This window comes from Exophiala bonariae, assembly GCF_035927105.1.
Source record: "Exophiala bonariae strain CCFEE 5792 chromosome Unknown scaffold_40, whole genome shotgun sequence".
NCBI classification, from domain to species: Eukaryota; Fungi; Ascomycota; class Eurotiomycetes; order Chaetothyriales; family Herpotrichiellaceae; genus Exophiala; species Exophiala bonariae.
Window position 1 is genome coordinate 234161 of NW_027042515.1, and position 27389 is coordinate 261549.

The 27389-nt window shown below is 49.6% G+C and overlaps 9 protein-coding genes across 9 annotated transcripts; 5 read left to right on the forward strand and 4 right to left on the reverse strand.

Moving 5' to 3' along the window:
- Positions 1-219: 219 nt before the first annotated feature.
- Positions 220-1966, reverse strand: LTR84_010233 (uncharacterized protein; the record flags this gene model as incomplete). Its single annotated transcript, XM_064853770.1, has 5 exons — positions 220-634; positions 687-736; positions 788-976; positions 1051-1649; positions 1960-1966. 5 exons carry the CDS (start codon positions 1964-1966, stop codon positions 220-222), a joined length of 1260 nt encoding a protein of 419 aa, XP_064700724.1.
- A 1185-nt stretch (positions 1967-3151) lies between these two features.
- LTR84_010234 (uncharacterized protein) lies at positions 3152-4237 on the reverse strand (the record flags this gene model as incomplete). The annotated part of the gene is made up of 3 exons (XM_064853771.1): positions 3152-3647; positions 3694-3955; positions 4006-4237. The coding sequence occupies 3 exons, from the start codon at positions 4235-4237 to the stop codon at positions 3152-3154; spliced, it is 990 nt and encodes a 329-aa protein (XP_064700725.1).
- A 538-nt stretch (positions 4238-4775) lies between these two features.
- On the forward strand, positions 4776-6796 carry LTR84_010235 (uncharacterized protein; the record flags this gene model as incomplete). Its single annotated transcript, XM_064853772.1, has 8 exons — positions 4776-4870; positions 4923-4986; positions 5033-5138; positions 5381-5497; positions 5545-5976; positions 6022-6456; positions 6508-6624; positions 6675-6796. 8 exons carry the CDS (start codon positions 4776-4778, stop codon positions 6794-6796), a joined length of 1488 nt encoding a protein of 495 aa, XP_064700726.1.
- Positions 6797-9137: 2341 nt separating this feature from the next.
- LTR84_010236 (uncharacterized protein) lies at positions 9138-10639 on the forward strand (the record flags this gene model as incomplete). The annotated part of the gene is made up of 2 exons (XM_064853773.1): positions 9138-10161; positions 10221-10639. The coding sequence occupies 2 exons, from the start codon at positions 9138-9140 to the stop codon at positions 10637-10639; spliced, it is 1443 nt and encodes a 480-aa protein (XP_064700727.1).
- A 1005-nt stretch (positions 10640-11644) lies between these two features.
- Positions 11645-12547, forward strand: LTR84_010237 (uncharacterized protein; the record flags this gene model as incomplete). The annotated part of the gene is made up of 1 exon (XM_064853774.1): positions 11645-12547. One exon carries the CDS (start codon positions 11645-11647, stop codon positions 12545-12547), a length of 903 nt encoding a protein of 300 aa, XP_064700728.1.
- An 846-nt stretch (positions 12548-13393) lies between these two features.
- On the forward strand, positions 13394-15149 carry LTR84_010238 (uncharacterized protein; the record flags this gene model as incomplete). The annotated part of the gene is made up of 2 exons (XM_064853775.1): positions 13394-14448; positions 14507-15149. The coding sequence occupies 2 exons, from the start codon at positions 13394-13396 to the stop codon at positions 15147-15149; spliced, it is 1698 nt and encodes a 565-aa protein (XP_064700729.1).
- A 331-nt stretch (positions 15150-15480) lies between these two features.
- Positions 15481-21019, reverse strand: LTR84_010239 (uncharacterized protein; the record flags this gene model as incomplete). The annotated part of the gene is made up of 2 exons (XM_064853776.1): positions 15481-20893; positions 20946-21019. The coding sequence occupies 2 exons, from the start codon at positions 21017-21019 to the stop codon at positions 15481-15483; spliced, it is 5487 nt and encodes a 1828-aa protein (XP_064700730.1).
- Positions 21020-22585: 1566 nt separating this feature from the next.
- Positions 22586-24357, reverse strand: LTR84_010240 (uncharacterized protein; the record flags this gene model as incomplete). Its single annotated transcript, XM_064853777.1, has 2 exons — positions 22586-23393; positions 23441-24357. 2 exons carry the CDS (start codon positions 24355-24357, stop codon positions 22586-22588), a joined length of 1725 nt encoding a protein of 574 aa, XP_064700731.1.
- Positions 24358-25210: 853 nt separating this feature from the next.
- On the forward strand, positions 25211-26917 carry LTR84_010241 (uncharacterized protein; the record flags this gene model as incomplete). Its single annotated transcript, XM_064853778.1, has 3 exons — positions 25211-25554; positions 25610-26624; positions 26687-26917. The coding sequence occupies 3 exons, from the start codon at positions 25211-25213 to the stop codon at positions 26915-26917; spliced, it is 1590 nt and encodes a 529-aa protein (XP_064700732.1).
- Positions 26918-27389: the final 472 nt, after the last annotated feature.

Consider the following 27389-nt stretch of genomic DNA (forward strand, 5'->3'; position numbering starts at 1 on the left):
CAACTCATCGCAAGACAATGGGATCAATAATTCATATCGGTTAACCACAGGCAGAATCCGCGTAGCAAGAACGCAGCAACAGTAGCATTTTTGTCGTGTTTTGATTCGAATATATCGTTTAGGCGAAAACTTCTGTTGGTATTGCGTGGCCGACCACGTGGGACCATGTCAATTTATTGCCGCCGGAATCTGCCTTGACCTGCATGATAACCAATGCCTTTATGGTGTATGATGTTGGAAAGCGTAGCCGCCCCAAACATCACTTAGCCAGTCCAATATGACCTGGGCAAGTTGCGACTCCGCCCCGAGAGCACAGTGTTCTCCCGCCCCAAGGCTAGTATTAAATTCGTGGTAATGCGTCAATCCTTCACCGTTGGGGCGACCCGTGGTCAGCAGCTGCTGTGTTAGCTCTGGTTGATTGAGCGTTAACGTGTCGTGCTGACCTTTGCCAACGAACACAGGCATTGGCAATTGCCTGACCATGTCTGGCGTCAACGAGATATTGCCCAGTCGTGTCCACCAGTCATATGGACTGTGAGTGTTGAAGACCCAAAGACTTTGGTCGATGAGCCAACGAAATTCACTAGACTGTGAAGTATTTGCCGCAACATTGAGCAAAACTTTATCGAATGCACTGAGCAGCTATCAGCGCGCCATGCTCAATTTTGCTACCAACTCGAACCCACCTTCTGTTTCCGGAGTTGTATAAGTCCAGAAGTGATTTGGGAAGTTGGTCCTAGGTTGTTTGGTTAGGCAAAGGTCAGCATCTGTGATCTCTCCTACTCACTGCAATTGCCTTTTGCATGCTGGAGAGACCATCGATGGCTACGACAGCACTGAACCGATGTTCTCGAGAAGCAGCAATTGGTGCAAGACTCCCACCGAAGGATACTCCCATTAGAGCGAGCTTGGACATATCCACGTCTCTGCGCGTGGAAAGGTGGTCAACTACAGGTGTCACAACGTTCCACCAGTCCTGATTCGGGTCAGCTAAAGTCTGTGGTTGTGCACTGCTGACCATCTCTACTGCCAACAGGGTGGAGATCTCACAGGGATGAAGCCAAAGTTCTGCTTTCTCCGGACCGTGGGCTGCCCTGGTCCCTCGTACGTGACGGCATTCACACCACGGGCGAGGATTTGTCGGACCTCGGAATGATAGCTCTCTTCCTGGCTTGCGTCGTAGCCACTACCAATCACGACAGTTGGCCTCGACTCGTTACCGGCCGACGCTTTATAGAAGACACCAATTGTTTTGAAATCACCAATGGTGGGACTGTGAGCATCCAGCTCGAAGCGCTCCCCTGCGACCGGTTCAATCATTGATATTGACTTATCAAAAGATGCAAGCGCCTTGTCCCATAGATCATAATTGCGTGGATCGGACCAGTTGCCGATTAGAAAGAACCCGGCACCTCGGTAGTAAGTCGCTGCACGGAAGAATGCATCTCTGGTGCCTGTCAGATCTCGTGAAGAGTTGATATTTCGGGCTATGGCAACGATATTTTCTGCCATATAATTGAAAGCATTGTATGTACTTTCGAAGTCGTGTGGAATGATCTGTGTAGCAATACGTAAAACCTCGCCTGTGTTTGCTCCGCCATTGTTGGCGAGAGCTAAAGCTTCCTGCAGGTAGAATGAAAACTGCGGATCTACATGACGGGTTGTAAGCCTCTATGCTTGCCTTGAATAGGGTTCAAAGGAAGCCAACCAGAACTCAACTGAAGCATTGGCCTATCGGCGGGTTGGTAGGCGGGTGAGAGTTTGATCGAGGATACCGAAGTTGCACAGTCAAGCAGATATCCTGTAGTAATAGCAATGCTGCTCAGAAGCATTGTCCTATGTTTCAAAGACATCGAAACGGAGAGATATGAGAAGAGAGCTAATAAAGAGACAATGAGTTTCAGGGATATGGAACCGGTAGGGGAGATACATTATATATCATTATACTACCATATATACTGGCCATTGCTGGCTGCTGATACGTATCCTGTCTACTACAAATGACCGTCCCTGGACAGGTGTCAATAAGTGTTGGGTTTTGTGAGCTATGAAGTAGCGGGACGCCATCGACAGGTTGACTACCTCGGATGCACTTGTCTGAGGAAGGATGGTGACCCAAAAACAAGTAAACCCGATGGTGGCGGCCGTAGTCTAGGTTTCAGCGGATGGTGAGTAAATATTCGTCAGACATCAGCATCCGAAGGACGTTCCAATCTGGATTTCCGGACGTTATGTGACACCAAGGATGTCACAAGCAAAAGTAGAGATATCTAATATCATGACCAAATGCTCGAATGTGGACAATGTGTCTAGCACTACTACAGTAAATGTCTTGCTTCGGCTCAGTGAACCTCGCTGATGGATACGTTTTTCCCGAATAGGCATGCAGCGCGAAACGGTCCATTTGGAGTCATTGATATGGACTTGGGATGAATGGACGCAAAGACCTGACCCCGCACCGCCAAGTAGACGAACGGGAGATAAACCGTCTCTGCAGCTGAACACGAGTGAGCTTAGACTCGAGGAATGCATCTACCGTTTACCCCAATGACACACTATTCACCAACTGGCTGCCAGGAGCCTAACTCTCTTAGTCAGAACAGTTGATACTCTAACTAGGGCCCGCTTATTAGCCCTAAGTAGTCTTCGTCTGCGGAACTGGTAGGCTGTGGGAAAGACTTCAAAGCGTGCAAAAACTGTTGGAAAGCATGAGTAAAGTAATTCTTTGTTCTTAATTATGCTTTGCGAATATCTGAACAAAATCGCGCAACTGTTCAAGTCTAAGATAATGCTCAAGCTAGGGAGAACTCAACGAAAGTTGCGATACTCAATGCTTGAGGGTATCTAACTACTGCTGGGTCTATCGGTATGAGTTAGAGCAAGGATAGTGGCTTATCTGGGACAAGTTCGTTGTGATAATAATGAATCCTAGCCAAACTAGCGTTCATCGTTGTAGCTGTCATGGACTGAGGTTCCAAGCTCAGTGCATAGGCCACGTTCAGCTTCTCTTCGCTGCCAGTGCTTCTCGACGCGAGGTTGATGCCTGGTCAAAGTACGGCTTCTCTCCAATTCCAGCGGTTCGCCTTCCAGTCCTTGGGCCAGAACCATCAAGATCTCTCGTTGCAGTGTCTCAGACAAGTCAGCACGCACTCTAGAAAGGAGGTTGAGTTGACCCACGATATGCACTTCGATTGTCCCAGACGGCGACGTCGTTGACGCCCCACTTAAAGCGGACCTGCAGATCATGGTTCTGGTTGCACAGATCTGCCAGGTATTCCAAAGTCCTATCGGACTCTTGTTTAGTCAATTCGTTGATTCTAGGCGTGTTACCACCAGAACAGAAGACGGACTTCCATCCTGTGACTGGGTTTGTTCGAATCAGAGGATGTATGGCTGTCAAATGTGTTCCAACATTCTCTGGTGCGCCTCGTGGCCCAGGATGAATATTAAAGCCCACACGTTCAGCTTGCGCGATGAATTGCGGCACATCATGGCTGGCGGTCAAGCCCTCCAGAAACTTCTGCATAGGTGTTGAGAGCCGATCGTAGACCTCATATCCAGAGGCCCAAAGAGTGTCACCTCCACTATGTGGAGTTTCATTCATTTTGAGTACGGCATAATCAGATGGCATAGGCTCCCAAGACATACTACTGAACATTAGTCGCGTATGCAGATCGTAACTGGGAGGCTTACTCGCTGTGCCAGCCGCGACTGGCAAACGAATACCTATCACCGTATCTCTCTCCTTCCAATTTCTGGCTGATCTGAGAAGAAATGACATTCACACCTCTATCGATGAAGTCAACTTCCATCTTTCCCTCCACCAGTGGATGGATGTGGAGCCCATTCAGAGCAGGACGCGCACTAAGACTGCCAAGCAAAAGCGCCAATTCTTTCTGGAGCGCGGGAGTCATTCCATCCTGCTGTCTGAAAAAGACCACACATCTCTCGGAGACTGAAGAAGATTAGTGGACGTGACGGGAACTTGGAGGATGACCGGACTACCTGTAATTGCGAGATCTCGGATATATTGGTCTCTCCGGGATGATCGCATCAAGTCCGCGATCTGAACGTCTGGATATTCTCTACCAATGAGAGGGGTGATTTCAAAAAACTTCTGATGGTCGAGCAGGCCAGAAGCACTCATGGGTTCATGCTGCAAATCGTGTGCTTTTGTTGGTTGAACTCCAGTTCCCACATTGTGGGAATTTGTAGTTTCAACCGCAATGGGAGTCATTACTGAGATGAGGGCAGAGTGAAAACGGGAACGGTTATGATTGCCAAGATTGAATGGCTTCGAAGATTCACAATGTCTTCTGTGGCATCGTAAATTTGTGTGGTTTTGAACATTCCAACCGAGAGAATGTGAACGGGATAGATGCCTGTGCCAATAGAAGAGCGCGGGATACGCCGAGGGATACGATGCGGGATGCATACTGGAACGGGATATAATGCACGTCCACATGGTGCAACGGGATTACATGTTTTATCCCATCCTTGAGTCACTGTGATGCCTTGTTACCCAGAGCTTGAGATGCCTACAGCCTCTTAGGGGAAACGGTCAATCTGAGGATGAAGGCTTGGGAATCCCTACTGAGGAATCTCATATTTAACACCTTGCCAGGCCTCTGTAACAGGTTCGGATGAGGTTTGTCATACTATATTGCACAATTACTATTGGAAAAATGACATCGCTCGAGACGACAAAGGCTTCCATAGTGCATAGGGAAATCGCTCAGGGAAATCAACAAAAATGTGTCAGGTCGGTTCTCAGTATGCCTTTAGACGAAGCAATTGCGAAAGCAAAGCCTAAGGTCTTCACACGGAATACGTTGCAGCTGTACTATATGATGCTTGTTTCTATGATGTTGTAAGTTGGACCATACCATTTCCGATATTACACAGCTTATATTGGATGACAGGGCTTGGGCCAACGGTTATGATGGAAGTCTGATGTCTGGCATCAATGCCATGCCTCAGTATCAGGTGTGTACAGAGTATCACAAGTACACTGCCATTGACAGTTTGATAGAAGTATTTTGGTGCGTCGATGACGGGTGGTTCGACAGGAATCGTTTTTGCCATTTACCCTATTGGTTTCCTCGTGGGTTCTCCGTTCACAGGACCGGTTGGCGATCGTGAGTTCACTTACTATCCAGTTGAAATCCTTGTTCCTATGGACACCATGGTGATGGGAGGCATCAACGGATGAATCAAGTGCTAGATCACAATATTAACGTTTTGGGCCCTTCAGAATTTGGACGACGATGTGGTATGTGCCTAGGAAGTTTGTTCATTGTTGTTGGAGCCTGTGTGCAAGGATCTTCGACCAACAGTCAGTAGCACTCCTCAACTCGTATCTGCATACTAATGGCGTCAGTTCATGGATTTATGGCTGGTAGATTCCTATGTGGCTTTGGCATTGCCGTGGGTCAAGGTAGTGGTGTGACATATGCTGCAGAGATTGCTCATCCCGCCTGGAGGAGCGCATTTACCTGTGAGTACTTTCAGACAGAGTCTGAGAAGTGAGCTAATGACCTCTAGCAATGTACAATACCTTCTATTTTGTCGGCGCGATGATCGTAGCATGGGTCACGTACGGTACCCTTGCAATCAAGTCAGATTATGCATGGAGAGTGCCCGTATACCTTCAGGCTGTGGCCCCGGCTCTCGTCCTTATTTCGGCTCCATTTCTTGCTGAGTCTCCTCGATGGCTCCTTGCCCATGGGCGTCAGGATGATGCTCAAGCGATGCTCGCCAAGTACCATGGCGACGGAAACTCGACTTCACCACTCGTCGGACTCGAAATGCGGGAGATGGTTGCAGGAATCAGTCTTGAAGGAACGGATAAGGTGTGGTGGGACTATCGCGCACTTTTCAATAGCCATGAAGCACGGTGGAGGATCGCGATGGTTATCGGAATGGCCTTCATCGGTCAGTGGGCTGGCAATGCTTCAGTCACCTATTTTGCGCCAGGTAAGCAATATTTGTCCCTGGTGTTCTTCCCACTAATGGAATCAGTTATGTTGAAACAAGCGGGAGTCAAGTCTTCTAGGGAGCAGATACTTTACGTTGCTATTCTCAATACGCTTTCATATCCTTGTGCAGCCTTCGCAGCAATATTTATAGCGGGACGGTTCGGTCGAAGGACAATCTTCATAACAGCGTCGCTTCTCTTCTGCCTCGAGTTCATCATCATCACGGCAATGACAGCGATTTATTCGAAGCCGCAGTATCTTCGACATGCGAACATCAGCGCCTCGAAAACGATCGTGGCATTCATCTTCTTATTCCGACTGACGTATTCTTTGACATTTACACCACTGCACCCGGTTTACCCCATCGAGTGCCTGTCTTTTGAAACTCGAGCAAAAGGAGCAGGTTTCTACGCCATCATGGATAGTGTATCCACCTTCTTCAACACTTATGTAACTCCGATCGGCCTCGGACGGGCAGGTTGGTTGACCTAAGCTTCGAGAACATGACCCGTTCACTGACTTGGGACAGGTTGGAAGTTCTATTTTCTGTACATTATATGGAACGCCCTGATCCCGATCGTCATCTACCTTTTTGCTGTAGAGACTCATGGGAGAACTCTTGAGGAGCTTACCGATATTTTCAGAGGTATGTGGGTCCTCAGAACAAGATTAAATGGAAATTGAGAGCAATTACAGCCCCGAATCCTCGAAAGGCATCTACCAAGAAAAAGAAGGTCATCTTCCCAGAGGATGATTTGCAAGTGGCAAGCACGGTTGTTGTGGATGAAGGCGAGGTTACCAAGTCTCGAGATGCATGAAAGTGCACGGCTAAATTGCCCGCGTAGTATCAGTGGCTCTTGCTTCCCACTGGATTGTGTTTGTAGTTGAGACAACCTCCAGAATCAGCACCAGTACAAGCAACCATGGCTATTCCGGTGGTCCAGCTTGTACGCAATATTAAGTGACAAGAATGTTGGCTATGTTTTGATTGTGTCAACGAGGGTCCACCCCCGAGAGCGATTGTTGATGACCGCGTCAGGAATGAGAAGTGAGCTCCATGTATTTTACTGAGTTAGGACTCATGAGGAGGTGTCCAATAGTATATGTCCAGCTTGTTGAACGCTTGAGATCTAGGGGAGAGCTCGTTCTGCAACTTCTTACAGAATTTCGAAGGAGATCTGCAGGGGAGCTCCTAGTCGCGATGCATCCCGCCGATTGAGTACCGGGCCGAACCGTGCTCTAGCTTCAGATGGACTAGCATATTGCACCCTGCTCACGTTACAGTTTTGGCAGTCAGACCCTACCAGTCAAGGTAAAAAATGTGGCAAGCTCCATCCACACGTCCCAACAAAAAATTGGCGTGGCGTTTCATAATCTGGACGTCCCTACAACCAGTCACTCGACCGCTTTTCACCGCACCTTTTGTCCTATGTCACTGCCCTTGATCGAGTAGTGGGCACCACAAAAGCATCATGCGCTACCTCTCGTTGGACATCACTAGTGGAGTGACGGTACCAATGATACTCGTCTGAAAACTTCAAATAGCTAATCAAGACTGTTCCCAGCGAGCACCTATTGAGGCTAGAACTCCATGCTACGGGTAGGTGTTCCACGGGGTAGAATGCACGATCGTCCAGCAATGAGTCTTGTAGCACGCTTGAACAGTCGATCCGGCTGACCGAGGTCGAGGTGCCTTCTGCCTTGGATACCTAGGTAGGATGAAGACGGGGAAGAGATGATGACCGAGCATGTGAATCTGTTGGAATAATAGCACATGTCAAGAGTCTAAGAGCGATTCTCAGTGGTCGGCTGTCTCGCCATCTGCGTGCAGAGACAACCAAAAGCGACTGGGAGAGTCATGTGGTTCGAAGGAACGCTGTCGATGGTGCATTTGAGTTGCGAAGGGTTGCAGCCAACACCTTCAGAACCACTGGCGTGGAGAAGATGGGCTCGGCACTGCGTCGATCCATTGAACACGACTCAGAGACTTCTGTACAGATGTGGTGGCCTGTGGCTATGAGATTCGATGATCAGCGAAGGTGAGGAGAGTGAGATGACATGGTGGTTGCAGACAGGGCGGCCACGACTACTACGCAGTATGTATCATGCAGAAAGTCCTAGGCCTTTTCCATGAAGCCCATGACCACCAGGGCAAGCACATCAACTCTGGACAGGTGGCCAGAGGCTTCAATGGCAGGTCAGGTCTCGGTGGCTACGCCGAGTCGAATCCTAGTAGCCATCATGGACATTGTCTAGACCACTAGCAGGACCCACTCCATCAACAGGACGATCATCTGAGATGCTGAATGGTAGCAGGTGAGATCAGGTGAGCGATTATCAAAACGTTTTGTTGTCAAGTACTGTATAGAATATGGGATGATGGAAATATGGAGATATGGATAATTGAACTCATTTTTCATGATGCCAGCACTGAGCAACTTGAACCTGAGCCCTAGTTACCTAGGTAGTTAGCTTAGGAAAGGACCAGGATCGGGCAGCAGGATCCCTGTCGAGGGGGGTTCTGCGCCTCTCGTGAGGCTAATCAGTACAGAGGACGCCCGGAGTCGAGCCTCGGGTTCAAAGCTGCCCACCTCAGGTACCCCTCTCGTCCTCTGGTTCCAGTTGAATCTCACCGCCCACGGCGCCATGCGAAATCGGTATCGTCCCTGAATTTAGCGCTGGGTCTAAGTGGCACTTGGTGCCCAGATGGTGGCCCGGGGGCGCCCCCATGCCCTCCGTCCCGCCTCTGACTGGCAGTTCCCACCTGGACCCCTCAAATGTCGAAACCCGCCGAGCTCAGATTCAACTTTCTGTTGAGAAATTTCGGACAACAGGCCACTCGCACTCGCCTCAGACGCACTGAACAAGAAATGTTTGCTCCAGACACAGACACGGATATCTGTCACCGATGAAAATCTATTCCCTCCGCAATATTCTCTTGCATGACCACCTACTAGTACTCGGTACCCGACCTAAATAGCCCTGGACTCTGGCTTCTGGCTTCCATTATTCCTCTTCTTCTGTTCTTCTTGCCATCTCTACATCACCGGTGTGAGCCACCATCATACCAGCAACTCAACTCCCTTCCCACTATCGTCCTCCCTTCCCACACATCACTGCAATTATCGATCCTGAACTTCTCAAAAGACAGCCTCCATCATGGCAACCACCGCTTTGCAGTCTGAAGGCGCCCTTCGACGGTCCACAACCACCGAATCCACGCCCAACACTTCAGCCAACATCTCACCTCTCGATAGTCCGAGAACTTCCCCCTCGTCGACCTCATTGTCATCTCTCTCCGAGGAGGACGTAGCCATCCAGAACAAGACCACCTCTCAGAAGAAGACGCAGCTCGTGGACACATACGGAAACAGCTTCGAGATCCCTGATTACACCATTGGTGACATCCACAAAGCCATCCCTAAGCATTGCTTTGAGAGGTCTGCCGCCACTGGCTTGTACTATGTTGCTCGAGACGTTGTATCATTGGCCACCACCTTTTATCTCTTCAACCGCTTTGTCACTCCCGAAGTCATCCCCTCGACTCCTCTCCGAGCTGGTCTCTGGTTTCTGTACACCGTCATTCAAGGCCTGTTCGGCACTGGATTATGGGTGTTGGCTCACGAGTGCGGGCATCAATCCTTCTCTCCCAGCAAAGTCTTGAACGACACCGTTGGCTGGTTCTGCCATTCCGCTCTTTTGGTCCCTTACTTTTCCTGGAAGATCTCACACGGTAAGCACCACAAAGCCACCGGCCACATGGAGCGAGACATGGTCTTTGTGCCGTCCACCAAGGAAGAATATGCCACCAAGCGGGGTTACCTCCTCCACCAACTCGACGAACTGACCGAGGAAACTCCCATCGCCACTGCTTACCATTTGATCGCCCAGCAACTCGGTGGCTGGCCCATGTATCTCCTTACCAACGTCACTGGCCATAACAAGCATGAGGGACAACGTGAAGGCCGTGGTGTGGGCAAGCAAAACGGGTTCGGTACTGGCGTCAATCACTTCAACCCCAACAGCCCGTTATATGAGGCCAAGGACGCCAAATTGATTCTTCTCAGCGATCTGGGTCTCCTCATCACCAGCAGCATCTTGTTCTTGGTGGGCAAGAACTATGGTTTCGCCAATCTGTTTGTTTGGTATATTGCCCCATATCTGTGGGTGAATCACTGGTTGGGTAAGTTTGGATCCACGAGCTGGCCTTGGATCGATCTGTATGCTAACACAACAAATTAGTGGCCATTACCTTCCTTCAACATACCGACCCTTCCCTGCCCCACTATACCCCCGAGTCTTGGACCTATACACGAGGCGCCGCAGCGACCATTGATCGGGAATTTGGATTTGTCGGTCGCCAACTCCTCCACGGCATCATCGAAACCCACGTTCTTCACCACTACGTGAGCACCATTCCATTCTACCATGCCGACGAGGCAGGCGATGCCATCAAGAGCGTCATGGGCCGTCATTACCGCAGTGATACTCGGGGCGGGTCTTTGGGGTTCCTCAAGAGCATTTGGACCTCGATGCGCTGGTGCAACTGGGTTGAGCCGCTCGAGGGCGCAACAGGCGAAGATGCAGGCGTACTATTTTTCCGCAATCGCAATGGCTTGGGTCTGGCGCCTGCCAAGAGGCAAGAGAAGACAACTGCTTAGAGCCTTCAGGCGACCAAATTTGGGATTGTTAATTGCCCACCTGGGGCTTTGGAGCGCTCGTTCATCAAGTTTATGCCCGGCGCTCGGTGTTGTTCCAATTGCAATGAACTCGGCGAAAATAACTAGACAGATTACCGACGACCGAAAAGAGAGAAAGATTCGCGAGAAACTATGAGTTTGAGATGGAACTAAAAAGTCAAAAATCAGCAGTTAGTAACCCATGACAAAGATAGATTGGAGGCCTACCTAGAAGATACGATTATCTCTTTTTCCAATGATGCATACTGCTTTACCAAATGCCTAGGGGGCCTAAAACCTAGATGGTAGCCACGGAACGCTGCATGATCATTTGGCTTTGTCCCCGGGAGCGTGCGTTCCCAGGCGGGTGATTGACTGAGGTAATAATCAATCTTGCAGGTCACGAACGAATCACCGGATAAGTAATGGTAATGATGGAGGTCTGGATCTGCTGCTGCTTTTGGTCCCCAGACTACCGACTAGTACACTTGAGTCACTCCTAGAGTCCTAGGAGGCGTAGAAGATGTCAATGATTCTGACAGGGTACCGACCTTCTTGCACCGCGTTTCGCCAGCAAACTTCCAATCACTTTATTGCCATGCTTACAGAGTCCTGGATGCCACTGAAAGCCTAGTTCGTAAAGCGGCTGGTTCTCCGACGTGAACCGCGTACGTCGTAGGTCATGATGTCTACCGGCCGTAGCTGGTATCCTGCCTCCAGGCTGCCAAGTTCTGAAATGCGTCTCCGGATGACTATGAAGCCGCCTCTAACTAGGACCCCGGGGGTCCGGATCCATGATCGTGTTTCTGCGGGGCAAGGTAACCTTTCCATACGTGCGTTGATAGTTCGTCTGTTGTTATATATACTCGGCATACGCCCAGATATCAATATAGGAAGCATACATCCATCCTCACCTTGACAGAACAGCTTTCCCATACTTGATTGGGGCCACACCTTCCAAAATAACCAGACTCATTTGTTCTTAGGATGGCGTTCAAAAGTGTTCTACCCCCTTCCGACAAGAAGCCCAAATCGCAATCCAGATCGCCAAGTGGCAAGTCACGATTTCTATACGCTCTCCGCGAGAACTTCAGTGTTTCCACCTGGCTGCTGATCGGAGCGCTTCTTCAATCCATCCTGGTCTTCATTATTCCTCGTCTCTATGCGTTCCTCCCAGTCTTCTTGATCCTGGCGGCCCGCTTCGGTGATAGCTTGGCCATCACCTTTGGGTTCAAGCGAAATTACTACATGGACGATGCCATCCTTCATCGCGTCTCTCCCCAGATTCCCGATGAAGATGGCAACTTCCATGAAGACTCCTCCAATGAGAAGGTGGTGGTGTTCATGCTGGGCGCCAAGTCAAATCACCCGCTGGGCATCTTCGCTCCCAATCTCAAAGAGACGGGTGATTTTCTCAACAACATGACCAAGGCCTTGGAGCAGAATTCGGTCGAAAATGGCTTCTACGGCGGGTCCACGTGGAGTAGCCAGGACAAGAACGGAGCCAACGAGTTCCTCTTCCTCAGCTACTGGCGCTCAACCGAGGATGTGCACAATTTCGCCTATCAACCTGTCCACCGCGCAGCCTGGGACTGGTGGAATGCATCTGTGGGGGACGGCAAGTTGGATCACATCGGGATCAACCATGAAATCTTCGAGGTGGATCGTCATCATTGGGAGGGGGTTTACATCAACTTCCAACCGACATTGCTTGGAGCGACCACTTACTTGAAGAAGGGGGACAAGATGGTTGGTGGTAATGTTCCTGACCAGTGGATTTCACCACTTATCGATGCGAGGAGGGGAAAGCTACGGACGAGCGCCGGCAGACTGGGGCGTGATCCTCAACAGAATGCTGAGAAACACAACTTTGACGGTTACATGGAATGATCTTGGTGGGCAATGGGCAATAGTAATGGGCAATGTTAAGGGGACTGGATGATTTTAAGAGAGGCATGGGTTTACATAGCGAATTGGCGTTAGTTACTTCGTATTATATACTATGGTCTTGACAGTGTGGGATGAAAAGCGGAAGCGATATCATAACCTCGATGTACATAAAATTCGACAGTGGTCGGGGGACTCCCGAGGTGAATTATCAAGAATGACCAAAAAACCACGTGAATGACGTTCAAAATACATGCGAATGACCCCACGCTAGCCTGTCTGACACTGTACTCGGAAAATTGTTCGTCCGAGAGTCAAAGGCAACCGACATTTTGCCTCGGTTCATCGTCGCTTCCCCGCCTGTTTCTGTCTTGTTTTCTTCGACTTCGACATCTTCTTCTCAAGCTAAAGGTCAAAGCAAAGATTGACTCTGAATTCAACCTCTCAATTGGTCCTGAGGGCCTTGGTGGATATCGGTTAATGGACAAGTCTGGATTGACCAGCACGGACAGACTGACCAGACTTGCACTTGTCGACGACCTACCAAATGGCTCTCTCCATCATGCAGCTTCCGCCTTTGATTCGTTGCTTGGAACCTTTCCTGGCAATTCGAGGTTGGTGCTCGGTACTCGGTAGATACACCTGACAAGGCTACTTCTTCTGCTGCTAGTTTATGACATTTCTTGTCCTTCACACTCTCAAACTCAAACGCGTTCTCCCCCTTTGTCTCCCTCTACCTCTCTCGCTGCATATACATATACACACCGCTGCTCACACCTCCCACCGAGATCCGAGATCTTGTCTGTCGTCATTACCCCAAAACCGCTTCAATCCTCTCCCACTCCAAACATGCCACACAAATCGCGTTGGACGGTCCCAGTCCCAGACTGCTCTCTCCCACAATTCCTCTTCACCTCTCCCACACAGGACTTGGGCGACAAACGAGCTTTTTCTGAAGCCGCTCGCCCGGAAACCCATTACATTACACGCAATCAATTCCGGTTATGGGCACAGCGACTGGCTCTGGGTCTGTTAAGATCCAAGCATTTCAAGAAAGGGGACCGTGTGCTGTTGTTCAGCGGCAATGATCTCTTCGTCCCCGTGGTCTTCATGGGCACCTTGTGCGCCGGTGGTATCTTCACTGGGGCAAATCCCACCTTCGTTGCACGAGAACTAGCTCATCAACTCAAGGACAGTGGTGCTACATACCTGTTGTGTTCAGATGTGGCCCTCGAGACGGGTGTCGAAGCTGCAAAATTGGCCGGTCTCGATCCACATGAGAGGCTGTTCGTCTTCAATTCCAAGATCTACGATGGCGAGACCCATGGTACCAATGGTCTCAGATACTGGAGCGAGCTCTTTGCCTCGGAAGAAGATGCCCGAGATTTCCAATGGGACGATCTGACCGGGCCTGGGCAATCTGATACAACCTTGGCTCTCAACTACTCTTCCGGCACCACGGGTGTTCCTAAAGGTGTGGAAATCACACATAAAAACTACATTTCCAACACTCTGCAGGTTGAGCATATGTCAACTCTGAACACCGACCACGAGGCCCGCAACACCCGCGCATCGTGGCTGTGCTTTCTACCACTTTACCATGCATACGGGCAGACGTTTTTCGTTGCTGGGGCGTTCAACCGAGGCGTCCCCGTGTACATCATGCCCAAGTTTGATTTCTTAAAGTTCCTCGAGTATACCCAGAGATTCAAAATCACCGATTATCAGCTCGTTCCTCCAATTGCGGTTTTGTTGGCCAAGCACCCTGCTGTCAAAGACTACGACTTAAGTTCCGTTGAGAACATCGGCTGTGGTGCAGCTCCATTGGGTAGGGATGTCTCTTTACAGCTCGAGAACAGGCTGGGTCGTGGACTGAATCTTAAACAGGGTTGGGGCATGACTGAGTATGCACCCCCTCCTTCTAGCCGTCCCTCGTCCAACCTGCTAACATGGAACCTCTAGATGCACCTGCTCACTCCTCGGATGGGATCCCAACCAGATCTCGACATCAGCCGCAGTTGGTGAACCAAACGCAAACTGCGAGGCCAAAATTATGACTGAGGACGGCACCACCGAAGTCACTGGCCGAGGCCCTCAGGCAGTAGGCGAATTATGGTGCCGTGGTCCCAACGTGATGAAAGGCTACTGGCGCAATGAAAAAGCCACTAAGGAAACCCTCACACCTGACGGCTGGCTGCGCACTGGCGACATCGCCTATGTCGACGAGGACGGCAAATTCTTCATCGTCGACCGCATGAAAGAACTCATCAAGGTCAAGGGCAACCAAGTCGCGCCTGCCGAGCTCGAAGCCCTCTTGCTCGAGCACCCCGGCATCGCCGATGTGGCCGTTATCGGCATGCCGACTGAAGACGGCGATGAGAAACCCCGCGCCTTTGTCGTGCGGCAGGTTGGTGCGGAGGGTGAAAACCTTACGGTTCAACAAGTCCAGAAGTTCGTTGAAGGAAAGGTCATTCGCTACAAGAGACTAGCTGGTGGCGTCGAGTTCCTTGATGCCATCCCAAAAAATCCTTCAGGAAAAATCCTGAGGCGACAGTTGAGAGATATCACGAGGGAGCGGCTGAGGAAAGAGGGTGCCAGGTTGTAATGACATAAGAATTTAGCATAGGATGCGGACAGCCCTTGGCTACATCGATAGACATTCGAAGATAAAATAGCACGTGATGAATTTCTGCAGGCTACGCTACGCCTTCATGGTCGTGTCTACCGGTGTCTATTACATCAGCTCATAACAAATGACGAGGACTGTTCGCTAAGAACATCCAGGTCCATTAATGCTAAACCTGCATGATACAAGAGTCCCTATCATGGGAAATTAAAGTCATCAACGTTGCTTCCGCCACGACTGCCCTAGACCAAATCGGCAGGCGCTCAATCCATCTTGCCCACCTGTGCAGGTATCCTATCGTGTTCCATCATTACTTTTCATCAAAGTCTTCCTCCCGCCTCAAAGCCGCCAACGCTATCCGGTTCTCTTTCACGATCTTGGCATCAAGCATGTCGCCTTTGGTGGACTTTTGCCATTCGAGCTCCCGCTCATTCGTGGCAACAGTGAGACCCTGACGCTCGGCAGGCTTCAATGCCAGATTGTTGCTCAGATCCTCAATGATCGCCTTGCGGTGTTCATCATATCCAACCAGCGCCGAAATGGCCGTCGGTTCCACAGCTGCAGACGCTCCAGCCTCACGATAGGACGCCAGAATATGGGATATCAAGGCAAGTGTACTTGATTCACTGGCCTTCAGGAAGGTGACAATATCGGTACCTTCCTTACGTGTCGTTGGTCCAATCATGAAACTGCTACTTGCTCTTACTAGCTGATTTGGGAATTGATTAAGGAATCCTGATATCTCAGCAGCAATCACCCCCCCAACCGCATGTAGTAGGTTCAGGCAGAGGGGAAGCAGGCCGCCTGCCCATATCCGGTATAGTGGTGCACAGTTGGGTCGTTGATCGACGTGCGACACGCCTCCGCGAATACGCTGTAGGGATTCGGTCGTCTTGGAGGTGGAAAGGCGGTTGAGAGCACCCTCCACAGCAAGCTCTTCTGCAACCAAGGGGAGCGATGATAGGGAAACCAGAAATTGGATGCTAAGGTCTGCATAGTTGGGCTGCTCACCACCGTCGGGTTTTACAAGTAGATGGGACCAAGAATAAAGTAAAAGACTTGATGAGATCACACCTGAAGATGACAATCTTTCCGACAGCTCATTCGAAAACTGAGCAAGGAGTGGTAGTCTCAAAATGGCTTGGAAAAGGGTGAGAAGCAGAAGGACATCACGAATCCCAACGAGATCTTCTTCCTCATTCTCAGTTCCAGACCCATTCAGTTGCTGCTCTTGGAGTGCGGCCACCACTGTCTTGAAGCCCTCAGCAACTAATGCAGTAGCTATCTCCAAGAAGATCACATTCGCAGGATCAAGAACAATTAGAGAGGTGTTGGTTCCTGGCAAGACAGTTGGTTTAGGAACTCTCTTATCATGATAATTGACAATCATGATCAAAATAGATAGCATGGAACGCCAGTAGACGAGATCGCGATTGACAATGGCTTCGCCGTAGCTTTTGTTCTGGGCTCTCATCGCAATCCAGGCTGGCTCCAGTAAGTTCGATAAACTTGAGCCCTTCGCTTCTGCCACTAACAGTTGTCGAAGGAGTGCGAGACAAAGCTCTGCTCGTGTTTGGAGGATACTTTCGAAAATCGGTTCAGGGGAGAATGACTCAGCATTTGCATGTAGAGATTGGCTGACAATTCGAGCCAATAGAGTTTGATCTTCTCGTTCGCGAGCGAACAGCATACAATGCTCCACACAGAAATGATGCAGACTCTGCAAAAGTGCAAGCTCCGAGTCTACAAGTGAGAGGTTGGCATTTGCGCGTCGAAACTCAGCAGAGAAGGACTGGTCAGAGGCCCTGCTTGGGCCTCCATTCCAGTGGGAGTCATGCACAAACAGCTGGTCTCCGAAGTCAACATCGTAGAAGAAATTGAGACCATACCGTCTTTCAATCAGTCCTGTACGCCTGATGGTGGAAACGACAAGCCCACTGTACTTTGCAGAGAAGTTCTTCCGTAAATTTGAGTGCAGCGACGCCTTGTAACCTGACACAGTAATTGCATTCTGTGCGAGCCACTCTAGAAGTGGAGTGAAGGTCTTGACAGCAGACTGGTCTTGATTGACTTTCGAGTAATGAAGATGAGTTGTGGATAACTCTGTCACTTGAATTGCAATGGCATTTTGCAAAGACAACTGCACCTCGTCGTGGTTTTGTGATGTGCTTTTGGTAACATAATTGACGAGTTTGTTGAAGAAGTCATTTGAAGACTTCAAGTCATTCGTAACCCATGGCCAAGAAGATTGAGCCTGTGAGACGAATTGGAGCATCGAAATGGCAACAACAGGAGGCATTGCTACGATATCACCAAGTTCCTCGATAGCAGTTTGAAGAAACGTCTTGCCACGAAGTGACTTCAGAGATTGATCTTGGCCCTTTTGCTTTCTTGGATCCTGAGGTAAAGCGCCGGTGAGAAGTAGATTTGCTACCCACTGTTGGGTACCCTTGACTAACAGGGAGAGAAGCCTCCAGATTTCGTCACGAACTTTGATGGAGTGTGATTGCTGGTCAATATGCTTGATCAGGTGTACAAAGCCAAGACAAGACGTTGTTCCGAACTGGCGTAATAAGGAAGTTGGCTGATAGCGTTCAACATATGTGATTGTGGACTGAATCAGTGTGAGGCAGGTCGACCTACATGATGGGTAGAACTGAAGTATTCGAGCGATCGCAGGCAATACATTGAAGACATGCATATCGGTAGATGACAAAGGTAGATCCTGGAGCAGGCCAAATCGAATCAATAATATGGTTAACGACAACATTGACTTGACATTATTTCCCTCGCCAGCGCCTTGACGAGTCATACGTTCATGGCCACAGCCAGCTGCAACGAGGTATCGTACAATAGGTTTAGCTTGAACGTCATCCATGCTGGCTGGTCGGAAAGCCGTTGTCAAGAAGGTGGCAGCCTCAATGAAAACACTGTTGACACCCACGTTGGACTTTATACTGTCTCCAAAATTGAAAGTGAAGCATAGTATATCTGAAAATGAATCTGCTATGGTTTTGTTGACCCGTGCAAACTGTTCGCGGGATGTGAAGGACCATTCCTGGATCTGTTGAAAAATGGCAAACATGATCTCCGTCGATGCCAGTATGCATGGTCCCTGGATGCGCTGGATGACGGAGGGAATCACGCTAGGTTCTGTCCCGGATCGTCTTCCGGAAGACGTGTCTGGTGGCCGACGAGTTATTGCCGATTTCACAAGGGTCCGGTACAATTGAGTACACTTTTCGAGGAAGTCGAAATTGCCCTGAGGAATTTCGACTGCTGAAATGAGTGGTAGCATTAGCCCGCTTGCAGTATGGCGGCCGAATAAACTGCAACGGTTGATAGTGGACCAAACTTGATTTGGTCTGATTTTGGTAAACACTATAGCAAAATCCAGGCATGAAATCAACACTTTCGTGTCAAAGGTCAACGTGGATCGTCGGCGGAACGACTGGAGCTCCTGCTCAAGTATCTCAAACACGTATGCCGAGAAGTCATTCCCTGTGTTTAGATGAGCGCTAAACTCATCCAAAACTCTTACACAGTGCTCCTGGGCAGTGACGATGGATCTAGGAGCAGCGTTTCCCAAAATGTTATGCAACAGAGTCGCTGCGAGTGACACAACTTCAGAAACTACTTCTTCGGTCGACTCTGAGCCCGAAAGTGAAGTCGAAGCGATTCTCAGATAGTAGAGTTCTAGAAGTTTCCCCAGGTATGCGAAGCCCGAGAACTTGTGGTCCCACCTGATGACGCGTGGGAACGACTCGGAAATGACTTGTCCTTCCGTCTGTGGGGGAATAATGCTGTTAACCTCTTGTCCTGGGGTGGTATACTCTAACATCAGAGTTTGTGCCTTTGACAGGTTTACCTCACTAATGGCACTACGAAGCATGACCAAGTTCGCATTTTCGTCTTCCCGGATGGTGGTAAAATCGACATTATCGTCGGCAGCTTGGGTGAAAGTGGTCAGCGCTTTCATACGATATTCGACATAATGTGTTCCCTCTTCGAACACATTGGTCCTGGCCAGAGCCCTTGAAAATTTTAGGAACGGCAGGGTTTCGTAGGGAAACCGCGAGGCTGCCGTGTCGTAAAATCCTTCGAGAAGGTCACTGTTCTCCAGCATTTCCAGGGATGGGTCAAAAAGTATTGAACCGCTTGGCTGCACCTGCAGAGTCGACATCAAAGCTAGCTGAGCTGAAACAGACTCTGGGGTATAACCGAGGGATGTGAAAGATACCGCGACAAGTTCCTGTAAGGTTTGCAATTCGTAGGCAGAGGAGACGGTCGTTGGAGCGGGTATTTGTTTAGTCAGAAAGACGATATACTCGAAAACCTGGCAATCAGCCACGACAAGAGAAAGTAGCTGATCTGCTGGATCACTCTGTTCAGTACTATCTGCAGGATGGCCGTTTGTGATGCTTTCCCAGACGTCCTCAATCGGGCCCTGGTGCTGCGACGTGGTACTACCGCTGGATCCTCTTCGACCGGTGGCCGCGTCGAATACTGCAACTCCATCCACGACACGTGAAGCAAAATGATTGTCACGAGCATTCTTTGCCCGGGAGCAGAGGAATCGTATATGTTGCAGAATGACCGCCCAGGACAGAACCGCTGGCCCGGCGTGGACATTTCTGCATCTTGCTTGGTTGATCATGAGTTCATGGATTTCTGAAGCCGCTTGGGGATCAAGAAAGAACCCTGTTGGTTCGGTTGGCCGTAACAACGAGTTTGGTGACGCCACAGTAGTCAAACTAGAGATGGATGAGGCGGGATTAAATAACGTCACGGTCAACAGAGCCGCGGACAGCTGAATATTTTCGATCACGAGTCGTTGCTCTTCAAGCTCTGATGTGAATGGAGCAAAAAAGTCCTCAGAACGCATGAATTGTAGCCAGTCGAGCAAGTCTGCGCTTGAAATGCCAGTTGCAGAACTCCTCGTCCTGAGCGCGAAAGTCTTCAAAATTTCCACAAGTATCTGTAAACTTGTTGTTTGTGAGACGTCTTGAACACTGAAGTTTTCGGGTTCCTGTAGACTCCATTCAGGGCGGTCTCTCAGAGTCGTTAATTGTGATTGTAATGCTTTGATGTAAGGATCAGCTGGCCACTGGTTGGGGGCACTTTGCTCATTCTGGGCGGTCTCGGTGACAAGACTCTGAACATGGGCAGACGAGATCCTTAATTTGGCAGGTAACAGGCTCATTTCAACCAGTTCTCGATGGATGCGAAACACGGTGACTTGTTGTCGCAGAAAGCGCATGAGCAGCCGGCCATGGCGTGCATTCTGAGTATCGAAGTCTGCATCATCTCGCTGACACGTTCCCGACTGGGATCGTGTTTGCCGTTCCAAATAGTCAGCCCCAACGGCATCTCTAAGACTTGCAAGTTCAGCATCGGACAATCCTTCTTCGAGTTTTGATTCGGGGCGATGCTGCCACTCCAGAACAACCAGGCGGAGAGCCTCCAGCTCTTCGAGACCTGTTTGTGTGCTCAGCCACAGGGCATCCGACTTGATTTCATCGATGGCGTAGAGAGAGGAAGTGGGCGGAACCGTGGCAGTAGAGGTGTCGAACGCAGTTTTTGAATTAGCTGATGGGGTACTGAATACAGGAGGAAACTTGGAAAGAACTCGTTTCGGGCGCTCGCTGGAGAGGATCTCAACGGCAAAGTCGGAGCGTCGGGTGTCGTGGGACAACAATGCATCAAGGAGATCCTCCCAGGACCTGGGTCTTGTCAGTCAAACAGTTTGATAAAACAGCATTTGGGCAGGCTCACGGAATAAGAATATCGCCCGCAAAGCATTTGGCCAAGTCTGGAAGGTAGACTGGGCTCAAGGAGCCGGGAGCCATGCTTGCGAGAGTGCTTCTTGATCATGAATAATGGGTGGGTTTGCGTGGAGTGGTAATGAGTATCAAGTTGTTTTCCACCGAATTATTTACAAACCCAATCCCGAAGCAGTCCACAACCGACGCGTAGCGTGAAGCACGAGGCATGCAGTGAATGCAGGTATTCTTCTACGGTGAAGCAGAGATCACGTGTGGCATACTATGCCAAGAGGATTTCGCACTAATTCAGATCCGGGTGAAGAATCTCCGCGAAACTGAAACTTGAACCTCCTCTTTAACTTAGGTGCCGTAGGTATGTACCTACCTAGATACTTAGGTAGCCAACACCGTGGTACAATTCAAGCAGCTTGAACCGTCAGCAATATGGCTGCAGCCTGGGAACAAGGACTCTGCTAGTACCTGCGCGGGTAAAGAATCCGGGAGACCTTTACTTGCAGGTAGAGTCAATCAAATGGTGCACTCGCTCCGGTCTAGGAAGTTTGCTTCCACTCCGTTGTTACGGCCGAATGAGTTAGAGTCGATTGTCGTATCGTGGAACTTGAACACGAGTACGAAATTCCGTTCTTCATTTTCAGTCCTACCAGTAGGTAGCTATCGCACTTATTGATGCTTAGCTGAGTGTACCTCCCATCGTCTTCCGTGTCCTTCGAGCGCGTCTCTTATCATCAATGGCGACCAAATTCCTCAAGTGGGCGGTTCTACCTCCGACCTTGGTATTGAGTGCTTGGAGCCTTCTGGTGCTGCGCCGGATCAATCAAGTAAATAGGTCTTCCATCAACTTGCACGAGGGTGGGGATCCATCATTCCTGAACAGTCAAACGTGCTCCAAAGTGGTCAACCCGCGAAGATACCAGGCCCGGTCTGACATATGGTCGATTCAACTCCAGCTTCCAGCCTCCGCAGAGCATTTTTCAGATGAAAAGATACTAGCAAGTTTCGTCAAAGGGTTCTTCGGGGGCTGGGTATTCGCTCCAGAAAGCGCTGTGCTCCGTGCTCTCCGACTGAGCCTTGTCCATTTCTCTGGCACGTTCAACAAACATTTTCATGTTGGCACGAGCAACTTACTGACTATATTTGCCAGATCCATCACCTTCCAAGAGCGCTCCCGCAATCTGGTCGTCAAGTTGTTTGAACAAACCAGTACTACCCGCTCTGAATACTATCCTTTTCGGAGCCTTTCATTTGGTGGACAAGTCGATGAAAGACCCTCAAAGTAGACATCCAAACGAATCAACACAGCCAAGCCATGTTGATTTCGCATTCGGATCCGATCAATCCACCTTCGCGGGAGCACATCGCTTCATGGTGTATCGAGATGATGAACATCGTCCAGGTGATGGCAGTGTGGTCAGAATTGCGTTCGCCTCAATGGCTTGTAACCCGATTCACGATAAGGATGTCTTACCCCTCTTCATGTATACCTTTCACAGATTATATGCACATCTTCTTTTCAGGGACGCGATCGCACAGGTCATGGAAGACATCAGTCACTAGATCACCACCGAGAAGTTGTGCTCTCTCTCGATCAATAGTTTTCTGGGGAGATGTACCAGACTTATCATACTATGCTCAGTCAAATTCCTCACCGACCTCAATTACTACCTCTTTGTCTTCCACCACATCGGGAGGCTTGGATAAGTCGGGGGAATAGGTGATCGGCCTGTTTTGTTCGACTGGTCGGACAATATCACCTCGATAAAGATCCATGTTACCAGTCCGAATTGACATGGCCGAACGAAACTTCAGAACATCCTCCCAAATCTCCTCCACGACACTGAAAACGATCCCAAAAGGATCAATGAATTCGACCAGCATTGCATAGACGTCATCCATATACCGAACTTCGGGATAAAGAGTCGTTATCTGTTTGATGAACCAGCCCCTTTCCCACCGGCCACGCGATGCCATTGCACCTGCCAGCAAGATATTAAACAGGGAGGTCCTACAGACTGTGCTCATAAAGTACAAATTCATCTTGCTGAGTTTATCACGCAATGTGTCAACGCTCGATCGTACCCGAGGTGCCCCTGTATTGAAGTTGATCCCATGAAGGTACATTACGAAATATATCGCAATCTGATAGCAACGTTGCATTTCGAGATTTTCCGCATCTGTCAGCACTTTGCTCCTCGGGTCTAGCCTCCGCAGTGCTGCTGCAGTCTCACTCTGGAGCTTGTCAGCAGGCTCCTCCACGCGCCAGGCCAGCATTCGTGCTGACAGACTTGCTCGATGATTATACCACTCTCGATCGGATGTCCAGAGTTTGCGGTCGATTTCGATGACTTCCTTCACGCGTCTCACGGTGTGATTCTCCCTCGTGCGAAGAAGTATGATCGATTGATGGTGAAGAAAAGCGCAGACGATGTTGACTTTGGTTCTAGTAGGGTCAATAAAAGATGATGCCTTGACGTGTTCGAAACTTACAGCGCCAGCTCCGTAAACAATGGAACCTGCTTTCTACCAGCCATGGGTGCAATACGTTTGAGAGCTTTATAGTGCATCCTTGCAGATTCTCCGTCTGCGAGCAAGACCGAGATACGAAAAAGAAACAAAATGGCCTCATAGCACTCTTCAACCATTTGTGGCATCGGCTTGCTCAACAGAGCATTCAGCTCTGCCAGACAGTTGGTTTGAAGCCTAAGCCATGGAGGAATGGGCCAGAGCGACACTCGACCTTTCTCCTCAGCTGGTGGTAGCACGACGCCAGGGCCACCTTTGAGGCAACCTGACAAAAAGATCGACGTGAAAGCAGCGACAGCATAGGCAAGAACAGGCGTGCTTTGAATCTGAGCCAAGTTGTCGAACCAGCACCATGGCTTCATTAGGTGTGTTGCAAAAGGATGAATGACTTTGAAGTAGAAATGCAGATTCGACCTCATTTCCGTGTCGAACTTGAGACTTGGTGGGCTGAATGGGTCAAAGAAATGTGAACCAAGGCTGCTAATTTGTGGTGAGATGAGGTCGGTGAAAATGGCCCAATCCTCAATATCTTCCTTCTGGAATTGGAAGGTCTTCTTGGAAAATCCCGAAGAGAAATGCTCGCTCCTTCGGGTCATTTCATCGTGGTGTTTGTTGAGTCGTTCGACGTTTTTGGCATAGGCGGGATCCTCCATTTCAATCTTGATCTTTACTGGTGGTGAAGAAGGCAGTCCACTTGTTGTCAAGATGGCTCTTGTGGTTGAATCAAGCATGAGGCTTCGCCGGTTGATCTTCCTCCATCCTCGGTATCGGGCAGACACGTGCGAGGCAACTGCTGCCTTTGCGTCTCTCTCGCCCTTGGTATAATTCGACGGGTTGTTCACAATGAATAGAAGAGGCTTCTTCATGCCCTGATCGGGCATTTTCAACTCAGGTACAACAAGTTGACGAACCTGTGGTCACTGCTATCAAAGAGCTAGTTTTGATGATGCCGTGCCAGAGGTCGCCAACATTCTCTACTAGAGTCGACCCGAAAAGGCAGTGTCTCTTCGCGGTATCATCTCTCACCAGATACCCAAAGTCGTCGACCATCTTGATATCCCCGTAATTGAAGCGGAGCTACAAGGGAACTCTGACAATTGAGTCAAATCACATTACCCAGCGAATTTTCGCTTAGATTAAACGCAAAGTGGAACAGGCTGAAAACTGGCGTGATTCCATGAACGGGCCCACGTGCTTGGCAGGCTGTGTGTCCCGCTATCGACCCTGTTGGTCTGCTTCGCTGGTCGTTCTATTCGCCCTTCTGGATTGCTCCAGATCTTATGCATGCTTAGTCACTAGTGCCCGTACGCTTGTCACCTCTGCCGCATTTCAGCAGCACGGCCTTGATACCTCATGAGTGGACGGAATGAAACTTGGATGTGGCTCTTCCGATCAATTGGACGACACCGAACCCATTGGGAAGACATCTCTACCCCATGACTCGATCATTGCCGCTCGGTAGCGGGAAAGGTCTGGATCGAATACGAGTCAAAGACCTCTTGGCCCAACATTCTGTCAAGCCTCTCAAGCTGACACAATGTGCTGTTTTCCTGGTTAAATCTAGTTCACAGGGAGTCTAATTCCAGCAAAAGATGTAGCGATGGCAGGACTTGCGGCATCGTGGATGTTTATAATCTATGTCCACATCCTTTGATTGAGCGTCATCGAGCGAGTGGGTGTCCATGCATATATGATCGTCCAGATAACTGCCTGACCAAACTCACCGCCTTAACCATGGCTTCAAATGTTGTTCCAGGGCAGAGGGATGACACGGTCAAGGTGGAACCTGTGGTGACTCTAAGAACAATCCGGTCGGACTCGAGTGGTCTTAGTGGACCATCCAAGGGCGACGTCGAAGGCGTGGTTGGCGTTTTTGATGCAGTTCGTAAAAACCCAGTCGCATTCTCCTGGAGCATCTATGCAATATTCGTGATGGTCACATCGGCATACACCAACTCTATCAGTGGTTCAGTGCTAGGGATACCACAATTCCGAAAAGACTTTGGCTATCAGTTCGGAGGGCATTATGTTCTTCCAGCGGCATGGCAGGCAGCCTACTATGGGGCTACAAATGCTGCGTGAGTCCATTTCGGAGAAGTCAAACGCGTATGGACTCAGCTAATATCGATTCAGAGGAGTGGTAGGCGCATTTCTTGCCGCAAATGTGGCGGACCAGTGGGGGCGAAAGATAACCTTTACATTTCTTCTGGCCTTTAAGTTCCTCTCCATCACCCTCGAGTTCGTGGCTACGACCAACCAAGTCTACTTTGGGGGAATACTCCTGAGTGGATTTTGCGCTGGTGGGTTTGGGACGTTGTGTATGACATATATTGGAGAAATCGCCCCCCAGAGGTTGCGTGGTGTCTTGACCGCAGCAGCCCCGATATCAATGACCTTGGGATCCCTCACAGCTTCTCTGATCATCAACTTTACTGGTGATCAGAAGACACACTGGGCATATCGCACTGCCTTCGCATCGGAGTATAGCTTCGCAGGATTTACTGCATTATTTCTGCCCTTTATACCCGAGTCGCCATGGTGGTCGACTGATAGAAGGAACGACGGCGAAGCTCTGGAGTCATTAGCAAAGCTGGGATACGATCCATCGAGTGCCGAAGTGCACTTGAGCCTTATCAAGAGGACGCTTGCCAAGACAAAGAATGAGACCATGGGGGCCACCTACCTTGAATGCTTCCGCCGATCTAACCTCCGGCGTACAATTGTCTCACTGATGCCTTTGGCATGTCAGGCATTGATCGGTGTTTCCTTCGTTGCAAGTTACAGTACCTACTATCAACAGCTCGCCGGTTTTAGCACACAAGCGTCCTTCCATCTTTCAATTGTGCAAGGTTTGCTGTCGTTGGTCGGCAATATATGCTCCCTATTTCTCATCGACAGAGTGGGACGACGGTCTCTCAGCTTCTGGGGCTTGTGTTTGCTCACCTTGCTTCTGCTTCTCACTGGTGGTCTGGCAGTGGCAGCCACTCCTGGAGCAATCAAGGGCACGGTAGCCTTGCTACTACTTTATTGCTTCGTTTTCAACGTAACGATTGGGGCAACAGCGTATACAATCTTGGCCGAGATTCCCACACCACGATTGCGAGTCAAGACTGCTTCCATGGCCTTTGCTCTCGAAAATGGACTATTTGTGAGTAATCCAAGACGAAAGGGCTCTGATGGAGTAATGGAGAATGCTAACAGGACGAGTAGACGATGTGGGGTTTCGTTTTGCCCTACCTGTTTAATCCTGATAAGGCGAACCTGGGTGCCAAGGTGACATTCATCTTCGGCGCACTCTCGATCTTGTGCACAATATATCTTTGGGTATTCCAACCGGAATGTTCTCATTTGTCTTTCGAGGAGTTAGATGAACTCTTCATGAACAAAGTTCCAGCCAGAAAGTTCAAGACGCGACAATCACTGGACCAGGCCAATGTTTGATTGCAATTGCGTATTTAAATTCATCATTAGTTACAGCCCAAGACTAAGGCAAGGCCACATTGCTCAGGGGTTCCACATATTAATCTGCAGCCTGGTCTGACTGGCGTACCGATGTACAGCAAAGTTTCCTCGGAGATTGTCCGGGAAGCAGTATCTCATCCTTCTAGAAATATTGATTTACAATGTCCTTAACTTATGCTCTCGTCTCTTGTAGGTAGTTTGATGGAGGATTACTCAGAAGCGCAAGGCGTCGACCACAGGGGCTGGGAACAAGCTTTCTGGGTCAGGAACCGCTGCGGATGGCCGACTTATAACTCGCCGTACTCTCAAATCTGGGGAAATAAAATTGTCCGCCTGCGGTGGGACTATTTATTACCGACTGAGTCACTGGCACTGGCCGAACTCCTTCGACTTGCATCTGGTACGTCGACTTCAACTGAGATTCAACTGTATGACAGACTGTCTGCCCTGT